Consider the following 21,177-nt stretch of genomic DNA (forward strand, 5'->3'; position numbering starts at 1 on the left):
ATTACGTCACCAAAAAATTGCTGGAGACTAGGGGGGAAAATCTCCTCGTTAGGATTTCCTTTCTGTAGCCTGAAATAGGGGTGGGGGTAGTGGGATCAGCAGGAGGTTGAATAGCTCTGAACAAGGAGAGACTGTGTGCAGGTTGAAGGAAGGGCACCATCTGGAAACAAACTATCATAGTTCAGCGGGCAATTATAAAACCAACATTTTAGTCTGCTGGCCAGAGATCTTTTAACTTGAATACTGAAAAAATAGTACTCCTCAGAAATAGTAACAGGCTGATAAGTTTGTTTTTTTGTTACAGAGAACAAGAGTTAGACTTTGTCAGGAGGCAGCCACATCTAAATAATGTAATACTCTTTATAGCTAGAAGAATTTTAAAACATTTTACTAAGTTGCCATTTCAGAAGGTTTTAAACATAGGCGAAACCTGATGTTGTTGTGATATATTTTACTGTGTAATGTCGCTTAAGATAAAACTGTTCATATATATAATCACTAAAAATAAGTGGAAATCTATATATAAAATGCAGAAATGTAATACTTCAAAAAATTCTGATTATATAATGTCACTTCCTCCTATTTTAAAAACATGACCCCTCTTGTCTGAATAAGGTTATTCTTAGTAGTTGATGTTTTGAGATTTAAAAGCAAACATAACCCTGGCCTGAAAAAAGAGAGTTCTGACTCCCCACTGGCTATGTGGATTTGGAAAAGTCTAGAGGGAGAATTAGTAACTGTTCAGTACTAACTGTGCTATTATATTTCATTAAACCCAGAAATGTTGATTAAGTAACTCAATAGCTAATGAAACAAAAATTTAGGCATCTTTACTGATTTGGTACCACTACAAAGTAGTGGAGCTGGGGTTTGAATCTAATTCCGAAGCATTATGCCACCTGTCTCTCCTTGGATCCTAGAATTACTGATTGCTGCTTCTCGATAAAAGTTGGGGGGGCTTCTAATTTCTGTATACACCATGTGCTTTCCCCTCCTGGTTGCCTTAGCTTGAACTGTTTTTTCTTTCTGATAGGTTCTACCATTATCCCTTTGCCGATCCATGTTCTTTATTTAAAGTCAGCCCCGTTTCTACCTCTTTCACAGAATCGTTTCTTCAAATTCTGTGATATACATAGGTATACCAGGGGTTACAAACTCAAGGATCTGCAAAGACAAATGCTCACAAGAATCAGGCAGGTAATGTAATAAGTGAAATAAACCAGAAGTAAGATAACAAAGGAAAATGGGAGTTAGGACAAACTGGCATCCTTGAGCAGTGGAATCTGCACCCATCTCAGCTGTACCTTGTTGTTGCCAGATCTCCCCATTTTTTAGGAAGAGAGAGTCACTTAGGTTTTTCCTATGATATTTCCTAGTTTTAAAAACATTGGGACAGATGGAATGCCAGCTTTTAGCCTCTGGTATATGTTGTCTAATACATGATCATTTAGTGATCCTGTTGTATTCACTAATAGCTTAATCTAGGAAAAAATACGAGATAAATAGTTTCTCCTGAGCCTTTTCACTTGAGTGGTTTTGAACTTTCTAACTTTAATTATTAGTAATATCACTAACCAAGGTAAGAATTCGGGATGTCAGGTGTTTCGAGACAAATAAGATTAGTTTGGCATTTCAGTTCTAAAGAGAGATTTGAAAAGTCATCAGTAATTAGGTGATGGTTGAGGCTACAGAAGTAAGATATTCCAGGGGTGCCTGGGTGGCTCAGTCATTAAGCATCTGCCTTCGGCTCAGGGCGCGATCCTGGAGTTGTGGGATTGAGCCCCACATCAGGCTCCTCTGCTGTAAGGCTGCTTCTTCCTCTCCCACTCCCCCTGCTTGTGTTCCCTCTCTCGCTGGCTGTCTCTCTCTGTCGCATAAATAAATAAAAATCTTAAAAAAAAAAAAAAGTAAGATATTCCAGAAAAGTACATGCAGAGTGAGATTAATGACAGAACCATGGAAAAAACCAACTTCTAGGAGACATGAGGAAAAAGCAGAATGGAGGGGGTGTGGGGAGGGAAGCTAGGAAGGCTCAAGCCAATAGAGCGTCAAGGAACAAAGGGAATGATAAAAATACTGCAGAGACACTGATAAGCAGCTGGAGGAGACCAAGAGAGATGTTTAAAGATTGAATAGTGAGCAGGTCCCTTACACTTTTGCTGGAATAAGTTTCAGCAGCGAGATACAGATTTCAGACTATACTTTTTTTTTTAGAGATTTTATTCATCTTTTTGAGAGAGAGTGCAGGAGCAGGAGGGGAGGGCATAGGGAGGGAGAGAAGCAGAAGCGGACTCCCTTCTGAGCAGGGAGCCCAATGTGGGAGATGTGGCACTCGATCCCAGGACCTGGGGATCATGACCTGAGCTGAAGGCAGGCGCCCAACAGACTGAGCCACCCAGGCACCCCAGATTTCAGACTATATAGTGGTTGAAAAGTGGGTAAAATTTAACTGCCATGTGGATTGGTTTCTGCAATATATTAAGAACGTAGAAATCAATAAGAAAAAGACAACCCAGAGGAAAAAATGGATAAAAGACATTTCATAGAAATATAAATGCATAACCTCATTACCAATCAAGGAAATGAAAATTAAAACACAAGGAGATACTATTTTATACCCACAAGATTGGCAAAAGTCAAGAAGACTGATAATACCAAGTGTTAGCACAACTGTGGATCAGTAGAAACTTACATACTATCAGTGGCCATATGAATTGATAAAGCTTTAAAAAACAATGTAAAATTAAACATTAATAAATGCCATACATATAATATGATAGATAAATAGGTAGGTAGATAGATACCCTAGGGAAATTCTTGTACATGTGTCCCAGGAAATATAATAAATAAGAATGTCAGTAGCAACGTGGAGGGAGGGAAGAAATAACCTTAAAAGTCTATCGAATGAGTAAGTAAATTGTGATATAGTTACAGGTTAATTCTCAATCTGAGGAATCGCAGCTGCATTTAAGAACACAAATAACTGCTGGAAACAAAATAGAGACAGCAATCACAGAAGGCCATGTTTTTAAAAATTTGATGAACACCTGTAAAGCACTGTACCTGTGTTTACCAATGTTATGATTGAATTTAATCACCCATGTATAAAATATGATTTTTTAAAGCTCAGAAATAAGCAAAAACAAATATATTGTGCAGCGATACAGACATGTGTCTTGGGGGAAAAAAGGGAATAATCTTAAGTTTTGAAATAGTGACTAGTTTCTCTGGACTGGAGGCAGGCAGGGATATGATACAGGGAACGAACAGTATTTCTTAACCTGCGTGGTCATTCACAAGTATTTATTATATTGTTTGATAACCACCAATATTACATGGGTTAGAATATACTTTTTTAAATGATAAAATCATGATTCTTACACAGATACAAAATGAAAACACGTCAAGGTTTTATTTAAATCACTAAATTTATGAGGGAATCAGGAAGACATTGCAACCATTTCAGGAGGGAATTCAAAGTACCACACATACCAGATAGGCACTAAAGAATGCTAAAATGAATTCACATATAATTGCAAAACGGGTCAACATCCGTAGAGCATTAATCAGTTACATTTTATTGGACATAAGGCATTGGCATTTTTATGGACAGGAGTTTGTATTATTACTAGTTTTCAAAAACTTAGAGTTGTCAAATAGCTCAAAAAGTCCAGGAAGATATACTGGAATAGGACACCTGGTGATCTTTTTTTTTTTTTTTTTTTTGGCCTATTTTAGAGTCCATTGTAATTTTTCCTGATACATGTAAACTTTTATATGTGTCAAATAGTTTATTAAAAAGAGGTGAAGGATAAAATAAGTGAAGGTCCTGGACTCCTCCCTGTTTCTCTTTCAAGGTGTTTGTTATGGGGAGAAGGGCAGGGTTCCTATCTGGAGGAGAGATCAAAGGATTACCTCGATTTTGTTTCTTCAAGAAAGGAGGTGTAAGTGTATGCATTGGCTCCAGGAGAGGATCCCGTGGCGGGTGAGTGACAGTGGAGGCAACAGCAGGTGTTCTAAAGGAGGCTGTAGTGATACATTCAAAGTCACAGTGTATATTTGGAAAGGAGAAGGGGATTCTTCTTCCTTTGAGATTGAAGGAAAAGCAGCTAAGCTAAAGATTCATTTGAAGTCATTTTAAAAAAGAAGTTGAGAGACTGTGGACTCTGAGAAACAAACTGAGGGCTTCAGAAGGGAGGGGGAGTGGGGGAATGGGATAGGCTGGTGATGGGTAGTAAGGAGGGCACGTATTGCATGGTGCCCTGGGTGTTATACGCAAGTAATGAATCATCGAACCTTACATCGGAAACCAGGGATGTACTGTATGGTGACTAACATAATATAATAAAAAAATATATCATTATAATAAAAACAAAAGTTGAGAGTCTCTAAAGAAAAGGAAGTACTTATGGATGGCCTAAGGAATACCATTAAGATTTCCTGAATGGAAAAAGAATGAATAGGATGAGTAAAAGGATTGCCATGGCAACCTTTTAGGTTGTTTTAAGCACCTGTTGTCAAAACACTGCACAAGATTTTCATTTTCTTAGAGTGCAAGGTAGAGCAACTGCCTTAAATGAGTTTATAGTCATGAACAGATAAGATATAAATATGAGAGTTTAAACAGATTATAAAGTCGTAACAGTTAGCAAGTGAATGGTATTATAGATACTGTGTGAATTTATAGCAGCATGTAATAGAGAAACTAGAGTACGGGTGTATACTCTGAGCTCCAGCTCTGTTATTGACAGTTCACATGGCATTAATATCTGTGGACCTCAGAGTCTTCATCTCTAAAAAGAGGGGGTTACAGTAGAGAGTTTCTAAATTCCTTTCTTGGAATCTGTGAGAAAACTAAAGAACAGTTGACACCGACCTGGATATAAAATATAGCTGAGATGGACAGATGAGTCTCAGAAACAGTCAAGATGAAAGAAATGGCATGAGAAAAAAAAAATAGGGCTTTTGCGGAAGGCAGTGTATGTGATACATCGGTTGTGTTTTTTCTGAAAGTTCATGGACGTGGGGTAATGAGGTAAAATGTAGGAAAGTATATTTTTCTCTTTAACTATAGTCTTACACACTTTACATGTGTGACCTTGCATGTCTGGAACTGGTAGATCCAAGTTATTTTGGAGGTTATTTTTGTTGGTACAGAGAAATGGGGCAGCGGGGTCACAGTGGGGGGGAAGAGTTAACTTCAGTTTGTACTCACACGCTCTGTTTCAGAAATCCAACTGTCCATCTTCAGAACAGGACAATATACAAACACCTCATGTCGAATGCCATGTGAACTGTTACAAAGCTAATAGGGCCGCCTGGCTGGCTCAATTGGTAGAGCACGTGAGTCTTGATCTCGGGGCCGTGCGTTTGAGGCCCCACATTGGGTGTAGAGATCATAAATAAGTAAACTTTAAAATGTAAATAAAAACAAAATGGTGGGGTGCCTGGGTGGCTCAGCCATTAAGCATCTGCCTTCTGCTCAGGCCGTGATCCCAGGGTCCTGGGATCGAGCCCCCCATCAGGCTCCCTGCTCTGCTGGAAGCCTGCTTCTTCCTCTCCCACTCCCCCTGCTTGTGTTCCCTCTCTCGCTGGCTGTCTCTCTCTCTGTCAAATAAATAAATAAAATCTTAAAAACAAACAAAATGGCACCATAAGAGAACATTTACAAAACATTATTTACATGTCTGACCCCAAATCCATGGAATTCTAGGCCTCAGTGATTATGATTTAATAAGGCTGTGGTATATTAAATAACAATAAATCCTAAATACAGCATATATTAAAATATAGCTATAAAATAGCTTTTTTTTTTCTCTTCTTCATTTTATCATACTCTTCTAAACTACAAATAAGAAAACACTCATCTCATTTTGTTTCAGGTATCTATTTGTCAGATTTAACATACATTGATTCAGCATACCCGTCAACTGGCAGCATTCTAGAAAATGAGCAGAGATCAAATTTGATGAATAACATCCTTCGAATAATTTCTGATTTACAGCAGTCCTGTGAATATGGTACGTTTCTGGGGGTAATACTGCACCATTGTGCTGTGATTCCGTTGATTCATTTACCTGAATTGATGGCCGTTTTTTGCACAGCAGGGAACATCATCCTATTATAAAGGAAAATAATGAATTGTGTAATATTTAGTGTCCTGTTTGAGATCTTGCTTTTAAGGAATTAAAGTATGTCATATTTAAAATTTTCAGTTTTATCTTTTGCTCCTTTGTAGCAACTTTGCTAACATAATTTTTAAAATTATTTTCTGTTATCTTCGTCTCATTTGATATCCCTGATCTATTATGTAAATAGTTCTTATATTTTTCAGTTAGGGAAGGAGCTAAGACCTATGATCCTTGTAACAACTGACTAGCTTTCTTGAGTTCATTATTGAATAAATAACCAATTTTTTGTTCAAGAGGTATTTTATGGAAACACATTTGTAGAAAGTGCTTACACACGCCCAGATGATAAGAAAAAGAGTTGTATTTTTTTTAAATGTTTTATAATGTTTGAATGGTTTCAGTTTGATAGGGAATAAGGAGACCCTTATTGGTATATACTTTTAAAATATTAAACTGAGTTTACATTATCCAATTTATTTAAAATAGATTTATCTTAAAACTATTTTATGTGTGTGTATACTTTTAAGAAAACCTTAAAAACTTCCTAAAAGTGTATGTGGGGGAGGAAATATATCAAATATGTAAGATTTTGTAAGTGGAGCTGTTAGATTTTTTTTTATATGATCTGAAGACAAACCAGAGTATGTTTGGTGTTTTGTTTTGTTTTGTTTTTAATCTATACAAACAGCATGCAACTGTAATTTTTTAAATTACCATCACTTTTACATTAAATAAAATCTACATCAATAATGTCCTTTTAGAGTTAATTTAAATTTTGATGCCATGCAGCCTTAATTTTTCTTTAAGTATATTTTTCTCAGATGAACTTTTAAAATTTTGGCTAAGATCTACTTTGTCAGATAATTATTTATCACATTTTGCCTAGATATCCCCATGTTGCCTCACGTCCAAAAATATCTGAACTCTGTTCAGTATATAGAAGAACTACAGAAGTTTGTGGAAGATGATAACTACAAGTAGGTTGGATCTTGAAAAGTGGTTTGTTTAACTTTGTCCTGTCTTCTACCCTTTCGTCCCCATGTGTTTAAACATCTGAATTTTACATCGTATCGTGCAAATGCCTAATCCAGGTATTATATGTTTACAGTGGTAAAAGTATTGATATGTATTTCTTTTTATTTTTTTGTGTATTTCTGTTTAATCAATTGATAATGATTGAGACAATATACAAATACTTCATCTGTTCTTTTGTTTAAAAGTATTTCACTTTTCTCAAGTTGTTGAGAGCTGATGTTTGATAATTCCGATATAAATGTCTTCCTTTCTTTATATTCAAGCATTGAATCTCTATGGAAATTTATCTTATAATAGATTGAGAAGTTAATGAAACTATCTACAAATAGGAAAATTACTCCTTTTGCATTGGTAATTTTTGACACATCTTTGAATTTGTTTTTAATTGTTTTTGTGGATTGAGAGAATATTGAACCTTCTTACCTCTGGGGTAGAGACGTGTGTCCAGCACCACACTTACCCTTTTCTCTATGATAGCAAGTCTTTTATTAAAGATTTTAAAAATCACTTTAAATTAAAAAAAATTTTTTTTTAAATCACTTTTAAAATATAGCTGCCCATTTCCTCCTTCTTAACATCTACAATTCTGCCCAAGGTGGGAAGGATTTTTAAGTTTTAACCATTTTTATTTTCAATGGTATACTGTACATCTTAACTGCCAGGGTTTTTTCCCAAAAGATGGAAGGATAAAGAGCTTATTTCTCTTGAGGCTTCTGATGCTTCTTGTGACTTCATTTGTTAATTTCAAATAAAAAAATTTTTGCTTAGCTTTATTATGCCAGTTATTCCCAAGCTTTTAAATTTAACTGTGTATCTTTCACAAATATTTTTTTCCAATAAAAGGTCATACTTATACATACTTACTTTTAAAAGACTTATCAAAGTGAGAGACTAGGTAATTTTTCACTATTAATACAGTATATAAAAATTTTCTTATATGATAGTGATCATCAACTTTCTTCCATTAAGTTTTAATAGTTTTTGAAGAATAAAGTTAATACCAACAAAAGGCTAGAAATTCTGGAAAACAACTAGGAATAACTTTTCTTCAAAGATTAAAGCTGTAGATAATATATATTTAAATGTATCTAAAATTTTATTAATGTTTAAAAACACCTTTATTGGGGCACCTAGGTGGCTCAGTCAGTTAGACACATCTGCCTTCAGCTCAGGTCATAATCCCAGGGTCCTGGGATTGAGCCCTGCATCAGGCTCCTTGCTCAGCGGGGAGTCTGCTTCTCCCTCTACCTCTGCCTCTCCCTGCTTATGTGCGCTCTCTCCCTCTCTCTCTGTCAAATAAATAAAAACCTTTTTAAAAAACTAAAAATAAAAACAACCATATTGCCATCTTTTTCCCCACACCATAATATTGCCGCTTTATAGTTCTATATCAATTTTTATTTTATAAGAGGTTGTTACATAGTAGTTCATTTGAAAATATATGAGGTCAGTGGATCAGCTTTTCAAGGCTGCAGTTTTTCCATAAATCTGTTGTTGCCCTAGGTTATGAGCTGGTTGAGTTTGATGGTCTGTATTTTACATTTACCACTATTTCTTCCATCTTAGCTCTAATCACTGACATAGCACAAAACACTCATGTTTTGTCTAGTGAGGTACAAAGATTATCTTAAAACTCAAAATATGATTCATTAATTGTTAAAAATTTCTGTATCTGGCTCAAACTTGTTGGATTTAAAAGAAGTTAAACTATTCAGTAGAAGTGAAGCCTAAGAAACTATTGCATAGTTATAGAGCATGGTAAATTTTTATTGACTGTCGTGAAAGTAAAAGTGTTTATTTAAGCAAATTTTTACTTTGTTAAAACGAGATAATAGCTAATTAAGCCATTAAGTAGTTTTAACTGTCTGTAAACTGATGTAAGATACCTTCATTTTTGCAGGAAAGCTGATGCTGTTGTACTGATTTTTGTTTTCATGAGTAGCTAGAACCAGAATAGCCTTCCCATTATATTCATTTTAACAAATATTTATTAAGCTTTTGCCATAGGTGAGTTATTGTGCCAGTTGCCAGGATTACAAAAACAAAATCTTGTTCTTGCCCTTAAGTCTCATACAAAACACATCCACAAAACATGATGACAAAGCAGTTCAAACATTACTATGATATATGAGCTATGCCCAGGATGCTGTGGGAACGTAGATCCGGGGGAGACAGTTAACTCAGCTTTAAGTGGGAAAAATGAGGGAAAAAGAAACTTGAACAGCTTCAGGAGACAGTGTCACCTGAGGCTTACTAATCTTAACAGATATCTCCACAGAAAGAGGGAGGAAAAGGGCTCCAGGGGATGGAATGATGAAAGGATTCCGGTGGGAAACAGTTTTGCTTGGGGGAACACTAAGTCCCTTGGTGGTATTGGGGGCAGCAGGTGGGAGACTGAAGGAGACAGTTTTTTAAAGATGCAGTTGTGTTGGATGAAGCTACTGGTTCACTGTGCTGAAAATCAGCATTTTAAGACAAGAGCTGTTAAAGTGATTAGAACGAATGGTTTTATGACGAGAGAGATTAAAAAAACTACCTTTTGTTTATCTAAGGCATCTGTTTTAGGCAACTTCCTCTGTAGGCAGCCAGTATGTATGATTTTTAATCAGGATGAAAATTTGTCACAGTTCTTCGTTTTAATACTGAGCGTAATCCCTTTTCTCAGGGACCCAGCATCACTGTTACTGTGTGGTGTTTTGATGATGTCATAGGCAGCTGACCTCTGACTTCACTGCTGTGCTTTAAGATGCTTCTGCTTTTTATACCACCCACGGCAGTGTGGTTCACCTATAGCTTCCCTTCTGTTTCAGTTCTGCGTTAGGAAGTTGTAGTTCCTTTGTTTACTCCTGTGTCCTCCACGTACTAAACTGTAAGCTTCAGAAGGGTAGGGAGACCACGTCTGCCTTAGTCTCTGTCTTATTCCAATGCAGAGCACAGTGCCCGGCACAAAACATGTGTTCAGTAACTCCTTACCAAATGAGTGAATTCAGTTTAGTCTGTAGCCCAGACAGTTAAAGTAAACTGCTCTGTAGAAAGAAAAAGAGCAGAGAGTTCTGGTTAATCATACATCTGTTCAGTACTGAATTTTATACTGTCAAATAATTGGAATATAATTGTATATAATTCTCTGTGAGGTTATCAAGGAAATAAGAACCTGTAATAGATTTATCATGATGAATAGCACTTGTATTGTGCAGTTTCATTTAAAAACTCCCAATTGGTAGAATGCTTTTTTAAAAAAGTACTAATATGTAGACAAATACTTAGTAATAATAGGCTTTGTGGACTATACCAAAGTATTTTCTGCAACTGCTTTATTATCCTTTTTCCTGAAATAGTTTCTTCTGATAGGAGTCATAATCTCTTTTTGCTGTGGAACTCAAAACTGAATATATTATCCTAAATGGAACATAAGTACCAGCTAATAAACTTTGACTTAGGACAGGGATTTACCAAGAATTTTGCAAACAACTTTTTTATTATTGAAGATCTTTTAAGAAGTTGAATTATTTTGGGGATGTTTCAGAAATTTTCAGTGCTGCAGAAGCCATTTGTCCATCCAGTAAAAATTCTAGAAGTAATTTGTGTAATACATTTATCAATATACATGAAAATTCTTGAATTTAAATGTCAGGTATCAGTATAACCTCAAGTTAAAATCACTTTTTAGTCATTCATCAAATGTCTTTAAATGTGTTGAACCATTTGGCAACATTGGATAGTTTGGGGAGATTTTCCTGTTTTTAAATATTACTTTTTAATGTTTTTTCCCTCCCTAATATCTCCTAGAATAACCGTAAGATATGCTTTGTATGAAAGAGATAAGAGATTTACTATTATTAAAGATTGTTCTTGAAGAAAAATATATAGCTGAGATTATTTTATTAAAATGTTTAATTTTTTTCTGAGGAAATACATAATTTTAGTATTGTCAGATGTTAATCATTTTTTGTGTTTTGTTTCTTTTTAAAATTCAGGCTTTCATTAAAGATAGAGCCAGGGACAAGCACACCACGCTCTGCTGCTTCGAGAGAAGATTTAGTAGGTTAGTGCATAGTTTTTTCTGATTACTGAATAATAAATCAGATAACCCAATAAGAAAGAATAAATGCTTAGCACATTTTATAATACATGCAAACATTTATTTTTGGTATTAAAATATATCACCTCTTCGGGTTTTTTAATTAAATTGTTACTTGGAGTTTGTAGTAATGTACAAGCAAACTAATCAAGGAAAATACGTTCAACAAACAGGAAAAAAATAGGTAAGTGTTTATGAATATCTGTTCTTTTTTAATTAAGAATACACTGTCCGGGGGCACCTGGGTGGCTCAAGTCTGTTAAGCATCTGCCTTCAGCTCAGGTCATGATCAGGTCCTGGGATGGACCCCTGCATCAGGCTCCCTGCTTAGGGGGGAGTCTGTTTCTCCCTCTACCCCCTGCCCCTGCTTGTGATCTATCTCTCTCATTCTCTCTCTCTCTCTCTCAAAAAAATAAATAAAATCTTAAAAAAAAAAAAAAGAAAAAAGAATATACTGTCATGGTCAATGAAGGTTGATTACATTAAAAATTTCTGTGGTCTGCGTAGAAAATTTTACAATTTGAATAATTATGGAAATCAGTTTTAGTAATGCTTTAGAAATTTCACTCTAATAAACTGGGCCAAGCACTGAAAATAACAAAAAACAGCCACAGTCCCATAATTTACCTGTTGCATTATAATGGGGATAATATCTGTATACCACACATAATTAAAAATATAAAATTGAAGAGAATTGTTCATTATTTAAGAAATTATTAATAAGTACCTTTTAAAAAATTTCAGATGCAGACTTTGGCACTAAGCTTCATAATAATGCATATCCTATAAGTATTTGGAGGGCCATCCAATAGGATATGGAGGAAGCAAGGGGACAAGCCATGACGATATCTAGGGGGAGAGTATTATAACCAGTGGAAAACATGGCAGTCTGAATCTCTTAATTTTGCTTTTGTTTTCATTGTTAAAGTGATATTTTACAAATCCATATACTTTTCAAGTTCTGGTTTTTTAACTCCCATAAGTCTGAACAGTGTCAAAATAGATTGAAATTCCAACTTGAATGTTTGACCAGCCCTACATGCTCTTTCTCCAAGAAGAAGCTGAAACCAAGAGAGAGAAGCAATGTGTAAAATTAAATGAGCACTGAACTGGGACTCCTGAGTGATTGGTCCAGGCTTTATCTGCGATGTGATATCCTGAGCCCATCTCTTCTACTTTAATGTTCAGTGAATTAAATAGAATTAACATTATCTTAAAATTTAAACCACGTCTTATATTTTCTATCAAGGGATTAAAAAGAAAATCTTTTGAAACCATTTAAAAATTTCTCTCTCTCTGTCTCTCTCTCTCTTTTGCATTTAACCCCTAGGTCCTGAAGTTGGAGCATCTCCACAAAGTGGAAGAAAGAGCATGGCAGCTGAAGGAGCCCTGCTACCACAGACACCGCCGTCCCCTAGGAACCTGATTCCACATGGACACAGGAAGTGCCATAGCTTGGGTTATAAGTCAGCATTTTTCATTTTCTCTTTCAACTTTTTAAGTTGTTTCCAGTTGGATGTGTTGTCTCTATATTTTATTAGTTAAACATAGTTTTATTCATATAACAGTAGTTTTTTCCTGATTCTGTAAAATACCTTGTTTGCCTAGAAGCATTTAGTTATTCCTTTACCTTAATTTGGAAATAAGCTTCTCCCAACAGTGCCTACATTCAGGGGATATAAATGAATTATATTACAGAGTCATCATAAATAAAATCAGGAAAGCAATATCCCATTTTCCTTTTAAATTACAACTTTTAGATCAAAACAGTCATTGCTTGTCTTAATCAAAATAAGTCACCATAAATAAAGGTCTATAAAAATTACTCCTTTTATTCCTAAATATAATGAAAAGGAAACTGATTTTTTAACATCTTACCTTGCAAGATTGTTTACTCAAAATGGGGCCCATAGTTCGCCTTTGCCATGATTTTTGTGAAAATTTAATAGCTATTTTCCAAAAGTGAGTGCAAAACAATTTCTTAATAAACCTGAGACTCAAGATGAAATTAAAATATTATCTCTTACATAAGATACAGTTTGGCCTGGTTTCCTAAAATATTTTCCCTAAACTGTTAATTTGAGGCTTTTATGGTAAAATCTGTGTGTTTATTAGTATAAGAGTTCAGAAGTCAGTTCAGGATAGCAGATAAATCTTCTATATCTTGAATCTTTATGTAAGAGTATCTTTTATATCCTGAATTACCAACAATAATAAAAGATATGAAAAATATTTCTCTTTGTTTCCAGTTTCATTCATAAAATGAACACAGCAGAGTTTAAGAGTGCAACGTTCCCAAATGCAGGGCCAAGACATCTATTAGATGATAGCGTCATGGAGCCCCATGCACCATCTCGAGGCCAAGCTGAAAGTTCTACTCTCTCTAGTGGAATATCAATAGGTGAGAAATACTTCTCGGAAAGGATTTGATTTATAAAAATGAGATTTTTAATAAAACTCAGCTGGGAAAAAGGTCATTAATGCTAATATACGTAGAGAAAACTTGATAAAAGCAAAATAGCAATTAGATACAGGATCATCTTACTTGTAGCTATTGAAGTTAGTAAATCATGGTGTTTTAAAAACTGCTGGATGTTTTTGACTCCAAAAGGGGAGGCATTTGAGAAATGGTGGGAAAAGAAGGTAGACTGGTTGAATTGGTTACTTCATACAGTTTGGTTGTAAGAATGAGGGAAGGGGTAGAGTTGGTATACTCCTAAGTTTTTGGATTAAGCAGCTAGTTAGATGACGTAGTACAATAAATAGAGAAGAGCAAGCATTTGTAGGTGGTGAGGTGTGTGTGAAGGATGACTGGGTTTGAGGAGTTAGGAACCCTGTTTTGGACTTGTTTGGTCCACATGGAGTTGTCAGGTAACTGAGTGTATGACTCGAGCTCAGTTGGTTCAGGTTAGGTCTGTAGATATTGAGTATAGGAGTTAGTATAGTTAGCATAGTATTTCAACCCATGGGATTGGTTGAGGTCACCAAGGGAGAGAGTGTAAATAAATAAGACATGCTAACATTTAGAGGTCTGATTAAATTATTTAAAAAATTTTTTAAAAGATTTATTTATTTTAGAGCGAGCATGAGCAGGAGGGACGAAGGGAGGAGAGAGAATTTCAGGGAGACTCCATGCTTAGCACGGAGCCTGACACAGGGCTCGATCTCATGATCATGAATGAGATCACGACCTGAGCTGAAACCAAGAGTTGGCTGCTTACCCTACTGCGCCACCCAGGTGCCCCTAGTATTTTTTTTTAAAGATGAGCTATCCAAGGAAATAAGAAGGAGGGATCGGTGAAATAGGAATAAAAATCAGGGTGTGGTATCACAAAAGCCCAGTAGAGGAAGTATCTCCAGGAGGAGGGAAGTATTTAATGTATCTCTATCAAATGCAAGAAAAAGAAAAGGTGAGAATGGGAATTGATCAGTGCATTAGGCAAGATAGAAGTCATTGGTGATCCTAATAAGAGTTGCTTCATAGAATAGTGGAGTCAGAGCCCTGATTGGAGTAGATTGGAGAATGAGCTGCCGGGGAAAAGAGATGAAGGGGACCAGAAAATCAGGACCATACTGGAAAGGGATGTGAGGTTATGAGGAAGATTTGTTTTTACTTCCTAAACTTCTTTATTTTCTGAATCTTTTAGATGAGCATTCTTTTGATTATTAGAAAAACCTTCCTATAATATTTTTTTTTATTTTTAAAAAGGAGTAAAGGAGGAAAATATCTTCCTCTCTGATTAAGTGCCAGGTTGTTCAAGCCTGTTATTGTTAATAGGATCATCTCAATATTGATGAATAGTAATGGAAAGAAATCCAAGAAGGAGTTCATTTTCTTAAACGTATTGACTTCCTTAATCCTTGAGAGTTCCAGACCTTGTAAACAAAATTGATTTAGAGCTTTCCAACAACATCAGCAGTTTTTTAATTCCAAAGTTCCCTTTTGATAAATGCAAATGATTAAGTGATGACAAAATTCACAAAATAGAAGACAAGTTGGCCACCTCAAATACCTCTTCATTAATGCTAAAGCTGTCATTATGCAAATATCAACCTCAACCTGAAAAATAATACACAGTAATTTTGCAAAGGAGAAAGAACTTTTTTCCCATTAAAAATTTGTTGCACTATGAAATCTGGCATGCCACTTAAACCAAAAAATAATAATTTTTTAAATTACAGCTCTCAGTTAAGTATATATAATATTTGACTTTTCCCCATCATAAATTTTATATTGGTAATTCTTTAGTTTATCTGTGGCTTTTACTTTCCGCTGATGTTCTTTTGGTTATCACAAGATAGTTATTTATCTCATTATTTCATTCATTTACAGTTAGTGTCTCAGTTTGGAGGCCTTTCTTTTAGAACAGGAAAAGACAATTTTAGGGACGCCTGGCTGACTCGGTAGAATGTGCAACTCTTGATCTTGGAGTTGTGAGTTTGAGTCCCATATTGGGTGTAGAGATTACTTAAAAATAAAAAATCTTTAAAAAAAAAAAAAGGAAGAGACTTTTAATTTTTGCTTTTGTATTTATTTTTTATTTATTCTAAGGCTGTTAAGTGGGTAAACAATAAAGCTTGTTACATCCTTGTTTGCAAATTAGAACGTTAGACATAGACATTACCTTGCATGGTTTTTGTTTTAAAGCTACGTATTCTAGAAAGTAAATTTATAACCATAAATGGTAGATGTTACATACACAGAATTTATAATCACAAAAGGGTTTTTTCCTTAGCTGTAACTTTAATATACAATATTAGTCTATACCACAGAGATTTGAGGAAGGTACTCCAGAGAAATGAACCAGTGCTTGGGACAGTGGCCTCTAACATTTTCTAATGTGGTACAGGCGTCTTAGCTAACCTAAAGTGGTCTTGCCTAGCTAAGAGAAGCATATCCACTCTGAGTTTCATTCTTCTAGAAAAACTTATATTTTCTACAAATAAATCATACTAATTATGATTGAATTTTCAGTCTTTACCACATAATGCTACAAATCAAAAGATAATCTCCAAGACCCTACCACCACCAACAGAATACTTCAGTTTCTCATCTGAACCACGCTGTTCTTCAATTACTGTTCTTCGGTTCTTCCAAGGCTAGCATATATAGCGAGGGCCACTCTACATAAATAGAAAGGTATTAATTAATCACATACAATGTGAACCTTTTAGCATTGGAGTTTGTGTCTCTTAAGGAACACTGGTGTGAAAGTCTGATAGACAGTTCAACCTGATATATAAGGGACAGAGTAATAATCAGTTTTGTTGAGAGCCAGAATTATCTTTAAAATAACTCTTAAATCAGTGTAAGCTGATTTGGACTCTCCAGATTTATTTCCCTCAGCTTTTTCTTTAGCTAACTTAAAACTTATATTTTAACTGCTATTCTAGCTAAAGAGAAAGTTTTTAGATTGTTACGGCACCATTTCTTTTTTCAATTTAGGGATTCCATCCTCTTCTACCTTGCCTCTGAAGGCAAAAATTAAATTTCATTAAGCTTTTTATCCTTAGGGTAATAAAAGGTTTTGAAAGGAAGAAAAGGGAAAGAAGTATAGCATGAACGTCTAAGAATTTCACAATTATATTGATCTTAAGTTTTGACAAAATTTTGAAATTTTGAAAAATTTTGTGTTTATGTACATTCTCTGATGGTAGAAAATTGTTTATTAACATAATGAATCTGAGCTATAAGTAACCCTACAAAAATGTTTTATGCTATTTTGTTATTTTGGGCAGTCTTGTCAACCAGATTCCAACTTATTGCATTATGAGCCTAGCAGCATTAATACTGGAATGAAGAGTTACTATGTGGATGTTGACCCACAAATAACATGACTATCATTTTTTAAGTACAATTAAAGAATGTATTTTTAAAATATGAAATTTAAACTGTAATTCTGATGTTTAAAAAACAGAATGACTTTTGATTTTAGGTAGCAGTGATGGTTCTGAACTAAGTGAAGAGACCTCATGGCCTGCTTTTGAAAGGTAAGAAGAATTGTTCATTTGAACTGCTTCAAACTTAGTTTGTCTTCCTTAAAAGGTAATGATCATATGCATGTTAACAGATAATATTTGTTACAGATCTGTAAGGGTCTATTTATAAGCTTCCAACTGGCGGCAGAAAGTAGAAGTTGATACTTAAGTCTTAGCTAATAAATATGTTTATTTGGTGACTTGACACGTATTTGAATTTTAGCACCTTTAAAATTATAAATTATAAAATATAAAAGTCGTAGTCAACTTGCCTACTTACGTGTTTAAGATTGTTTCCTTAAATTCTAGTTCATTTAAGTCATTTTAAGGCATTTAGTAGCATGGTCTACGTCATTCTCTCCTACCTTGTCAAGGGCAGACTGACTCAGTAAATTTTAAATTATAGGTAAAGCAGCTTGATGTTTGAATTTAAATTGACGTTAACTCAGAGTTTATACAGAGTGCACAGATTTATACTGAAATACTTTTAAGTCATGCTCCCTTCTCCTTTATTATTAAACTTCAAAAGCTGTCATCTGCCTGCAGCAAATACCATGCTACATTGATCTTTGAATGTAAGATCTCTTTAAAAATGAAACCAAACAGTGCAAATAATTTATTTACTAAACATCCATTAAGACTTTTATATTGTCTTTGACCATTTCAGTTCTTCCATTTTCATATTTACAGGGTGCTTGACCCTTGCCAAAATAATTGCTCTCTTTTGTATATAAACTGAGCAACATAAGTTTCTAAGCCTCAGAGTGTCATTTAGGTTGACTTTTCAGTGCCATATTAAAATTGATGGAGTTGAAACTATTTCCCTAACTCCATACCAGTCACTTTTTTAGTAGGAAACAATTTTATTAACTATATGTAAATGATATTGGAATTGGTTAATTTCATGCTGTTTAATTGGAATATTATATTCTTGTTCTTGATGAAACTTCATGAAGATTTCTCTGCATTATGTGATTAAGATTTTATTTGTAAACCCAGCATTCAAAGTCTTGCGCCTTTCTGCTCTCGTTATCAGTGTTCCCAAGTCTTATTCTTTGTTTTCGGGGGCCTTAACAACTAAAACAAGTTGCATACTATTTCTCTTCCAACATTTACAAATATTCAGTCTCTTTATTAGGGTTTGCCTGAAACAAGAAAAACACAAGTTGCCTCTTGCATACTATCTGTACAAGTTATTCTAGTTCTTTCCCTCTAGGAAGAGCATCATATGTTGATTATAGAGTGTATTGTAATCTTTAGATTAAAAACATTGATGAAAAAAATTGTTTCTCAGTTTGCATGAGTTATAAGTGAGTAACCAGGATGGTATTGTGTTCAGTAATCTGTCCTCATCCCTGCAGGTTACTTTTGAAGACAGTATTTCATGGTGTTACCCTCACATCTCAAAACAATATATTTCTTTTACGACAAGTGTTTTGCTTTGCAAACATTTGCAGCTAAAAAAAATCTGTACTTGTGCCAAGTTTAAATCTGTGGCTCTTGGAATATTTTGAGAGCAAATTAATACTTCCCAACAAGATTCAGACATGGAATAATAAAATGTAAATAAAGAACTAGGATTTTTAAAATACTGCTTGTAGATAGTGAATTTGAAAATAGTTCTCTGAATGTTAAACATATCACTCTCTGTTCTTATTTCCTGCAGAGACATCAAATATGTTGCTGCTTAAGTGGCTAAAATAATGCTTTTTACTTTAAATAACATTTATCAACAGTGCTACCTTTGGCTTTTCCCAGGCAAAGAAGTGTTGGTGTTTCTCTGTGTGTGTGTGTGTATTTCCTTTGTTAAGTATCACATGCCATTTTGGATAAATATTATCTCAGACCATTGTTATCATTTATTGGCTTTATCATTTATTTCAGTTGATGTGGAAATAAAATAATGCCTTTATTACTCAGCTTGTCTCTTTTATTAGTTTTCTTGGATTTAATGTAAAGGATAGAGAGGAAGATATAGGTGTTTAGGCCACATTAATTTTATGTTTACAGCCCACATTGCTTTTAGGTGTCTTCATAGGGACATATAATAAAAATGAGTTATTTATATAAATCCAGATACCATTTTTAAACTGGAATCCAAGAACTGGAATAGAAACAAAAGGATTTTTGAAGTATTTTCCAGGTTTTGATAGTACTGGTTATAAATAACTCTTTAATTATTTTAGCAGATTGTGAAAGCAAATGTATATAAAATGTATGGTATATACTAACACCTGTGTTTCTAGAGTCAATAGTAGAAGAAAACATCTTTTTTAAAATCTGTGCTGCATGCTTAAAAAAAAGAGGAGCAACCACATACTATCCTTTTGTAGGATTTAGAAAGCTGTACTGCAGGAAGAAATTATTATATTGTTCTAGGTATTGATTGTGTGAATAAAAGCATGTGTAATATATACAATTTATAATGGAATCCAACAGGAACAGATTATACCATTCTCTCGGCCCGGTGACACGAGTGGCACGAAATGGCTATCGAAGCCACGTGAAGGCCAGCAGGTACAATCCCCCTGCATTCAGGGGTCACAGAACTCCCCTCTGGTGTTGGTGATTGGCTAAATGGGTGTGATCTCACAGTATCTCTGTTCTTTCTCAACTAATTGGTTTAAAAACTAAAAAAATACCCACAAAAGCTTTCTTTCCAAGATTTAATCTAGAGATAAATTTGAACTTCTCTTTCTGATCCACTGAGCTGATTGCAAAATAATTCCGACGTGGTGGCCTTGTAACTGCACAGGTCTCTTTAAGGCGGCTAGTTCTTGGATAAGCAGTACAGAAATCTGTTTTTCAAAGGCTACTGTCACAGCATTTACTTTGCTAGTAAGTCTCCATTCAGTTTATCTTTGTTAAGAATTTCTCATATAAACTGCAGGCCCTGAATTTAGACAAGTCTATTTCAGTAAATAATATTTGTGCTTTTAAACTCAATTTTGTTCAGTGGTTTATTAGTTAAAGCAGGTCTCTTTCTGTACCATATTAGCTACGGAAGGAAATGAGAATGTTAGATTGATGTGGGGCTGGAGGTTACTGGTAATGGGTAATCAACCACTTCATAATATTACAAATACAGTAGCCACCTTCAGAAGTTATCAGTTTGGTGTCTAATCTCTTTGTGTATACCTGCCTTAATATAATAGCAATAGCATGAAATTTCTAGTGGTCTCTAGGTTTTTAAGTCACTTTGAAGACACCTAAAGAATAAAGGGATAAACTGGCAAACTTCAGTTTTCTTCCCTCTTGTAGGAGTTCTGCAGATCATGTCAGATCTCCAGAGAATGACGGATTTTTATTAGTCTCTATGTTTTAATGGATTCGTACAAGTTATTGTTGTTTTAAATATAGGACTCTTAAGTCAGTTGGGGAAAGATATTTAAATGTTTGGTTATTTCTGGTGGTTTTCTGAAGATATGTGAGAAGGAAATCTTGAGTTTGGGAGTTATTCCTTCCTTAGAGAGCTGTTAGGCTATAATCAAACCCTTACGCACTGACAGCATTTAAATGTTACTACAATTTATTACAGTACGCTAGTTTTTTTAAACATGTTGTTATTGCCTATATTACTTCTCTCACCTATTTTAGAACTAAATTAAGCATGGGTTTTCTTTTTATTTTCTTCCTTTTTTGAGCTTCTGCTCTTTTTATTTTGAGTTTTATATGCTTAAATACTTTCTAACAAAAAGAATCCTCACCTTTCCTACCAGGACTTAAAGTTTCTATTGGGGAAAAACGTTTACAACAGTGATGCAAATGTGGCATGTTAAGAAGAAGAAAAAGTCTTAAATCCTTAATTTAATCTTCACTGAAGTGAATTACTCTATTCTTTCTAAATTATACTTGTTCAAATATGTAATAAAGTGTGTGTTTTTTAACCATCTGACTTTAATAACTTCCTGATTAAATTTTTGTGACAGCTTATAAATTTCAGATCAGTAA

At 34.6% G+C, this 21,177-nt stretch overlaps 1 protein-coding gene across 3 annotated transcripts in view; it reads left to right on the top strand.

Moving 5' to 3' along the window:
- RALGPS2 (Ral GEF with PH domain and SH3 binding motif 2) overlaps positions 1-21,177 on the top strand; it is a 158,137-nt gene that overhangs the window by 117,164 nt on the left and 19,796 nt on the right. For 2 of the 3 annotated variants that reach the window (XM_034666777.1, XM_011220946.3), the window contains exons 9-15: positions 5,883-6,020; positions 7,018-7,108; positions 11,144-11,211; positions 12,578-12,713; positions 13,497-13,648; positions 17,184-17,238; positions 19,666-19,743. In XM_034666777.1, coding sequence (XP_034522668.1) covers positions 5,883-6,020; positions 7,018-7,108; positions 11,144-11,211; positions 12,578-12,713; positions 13,497-13,648; positions 17,184-17,238; positions 19,666-19,743 — 718 coding nt within the window. The remainder of the gene's footprint in view (positions 1-5,882; positions 6,021-7,017; positions 7,109-11,143; positions 11,212-12,577; positions 12,714-13,496; positions 13,649-17,183; positions 17,239-19,665; positions 19,744-21,177) is intronic. The other variant, XM_034666778.1, reaches the window with a different exon arrangement.

The sequence above is a fragment of the Ailuropoda melanoleuca genome, chromosome 8 (genome assembly GCF_002007445.2).
Source record: "Ailuropoda melanoleuca isolate Jingjing chromosome 8, ASM200744v2, whole genome shotgun sequence".
NCBI lineage: Eukaryota > Metazoa > Chordata > Mammalia > Carnivora > Ursidae > Ailuropoda > Ailuropoda melanoleuca.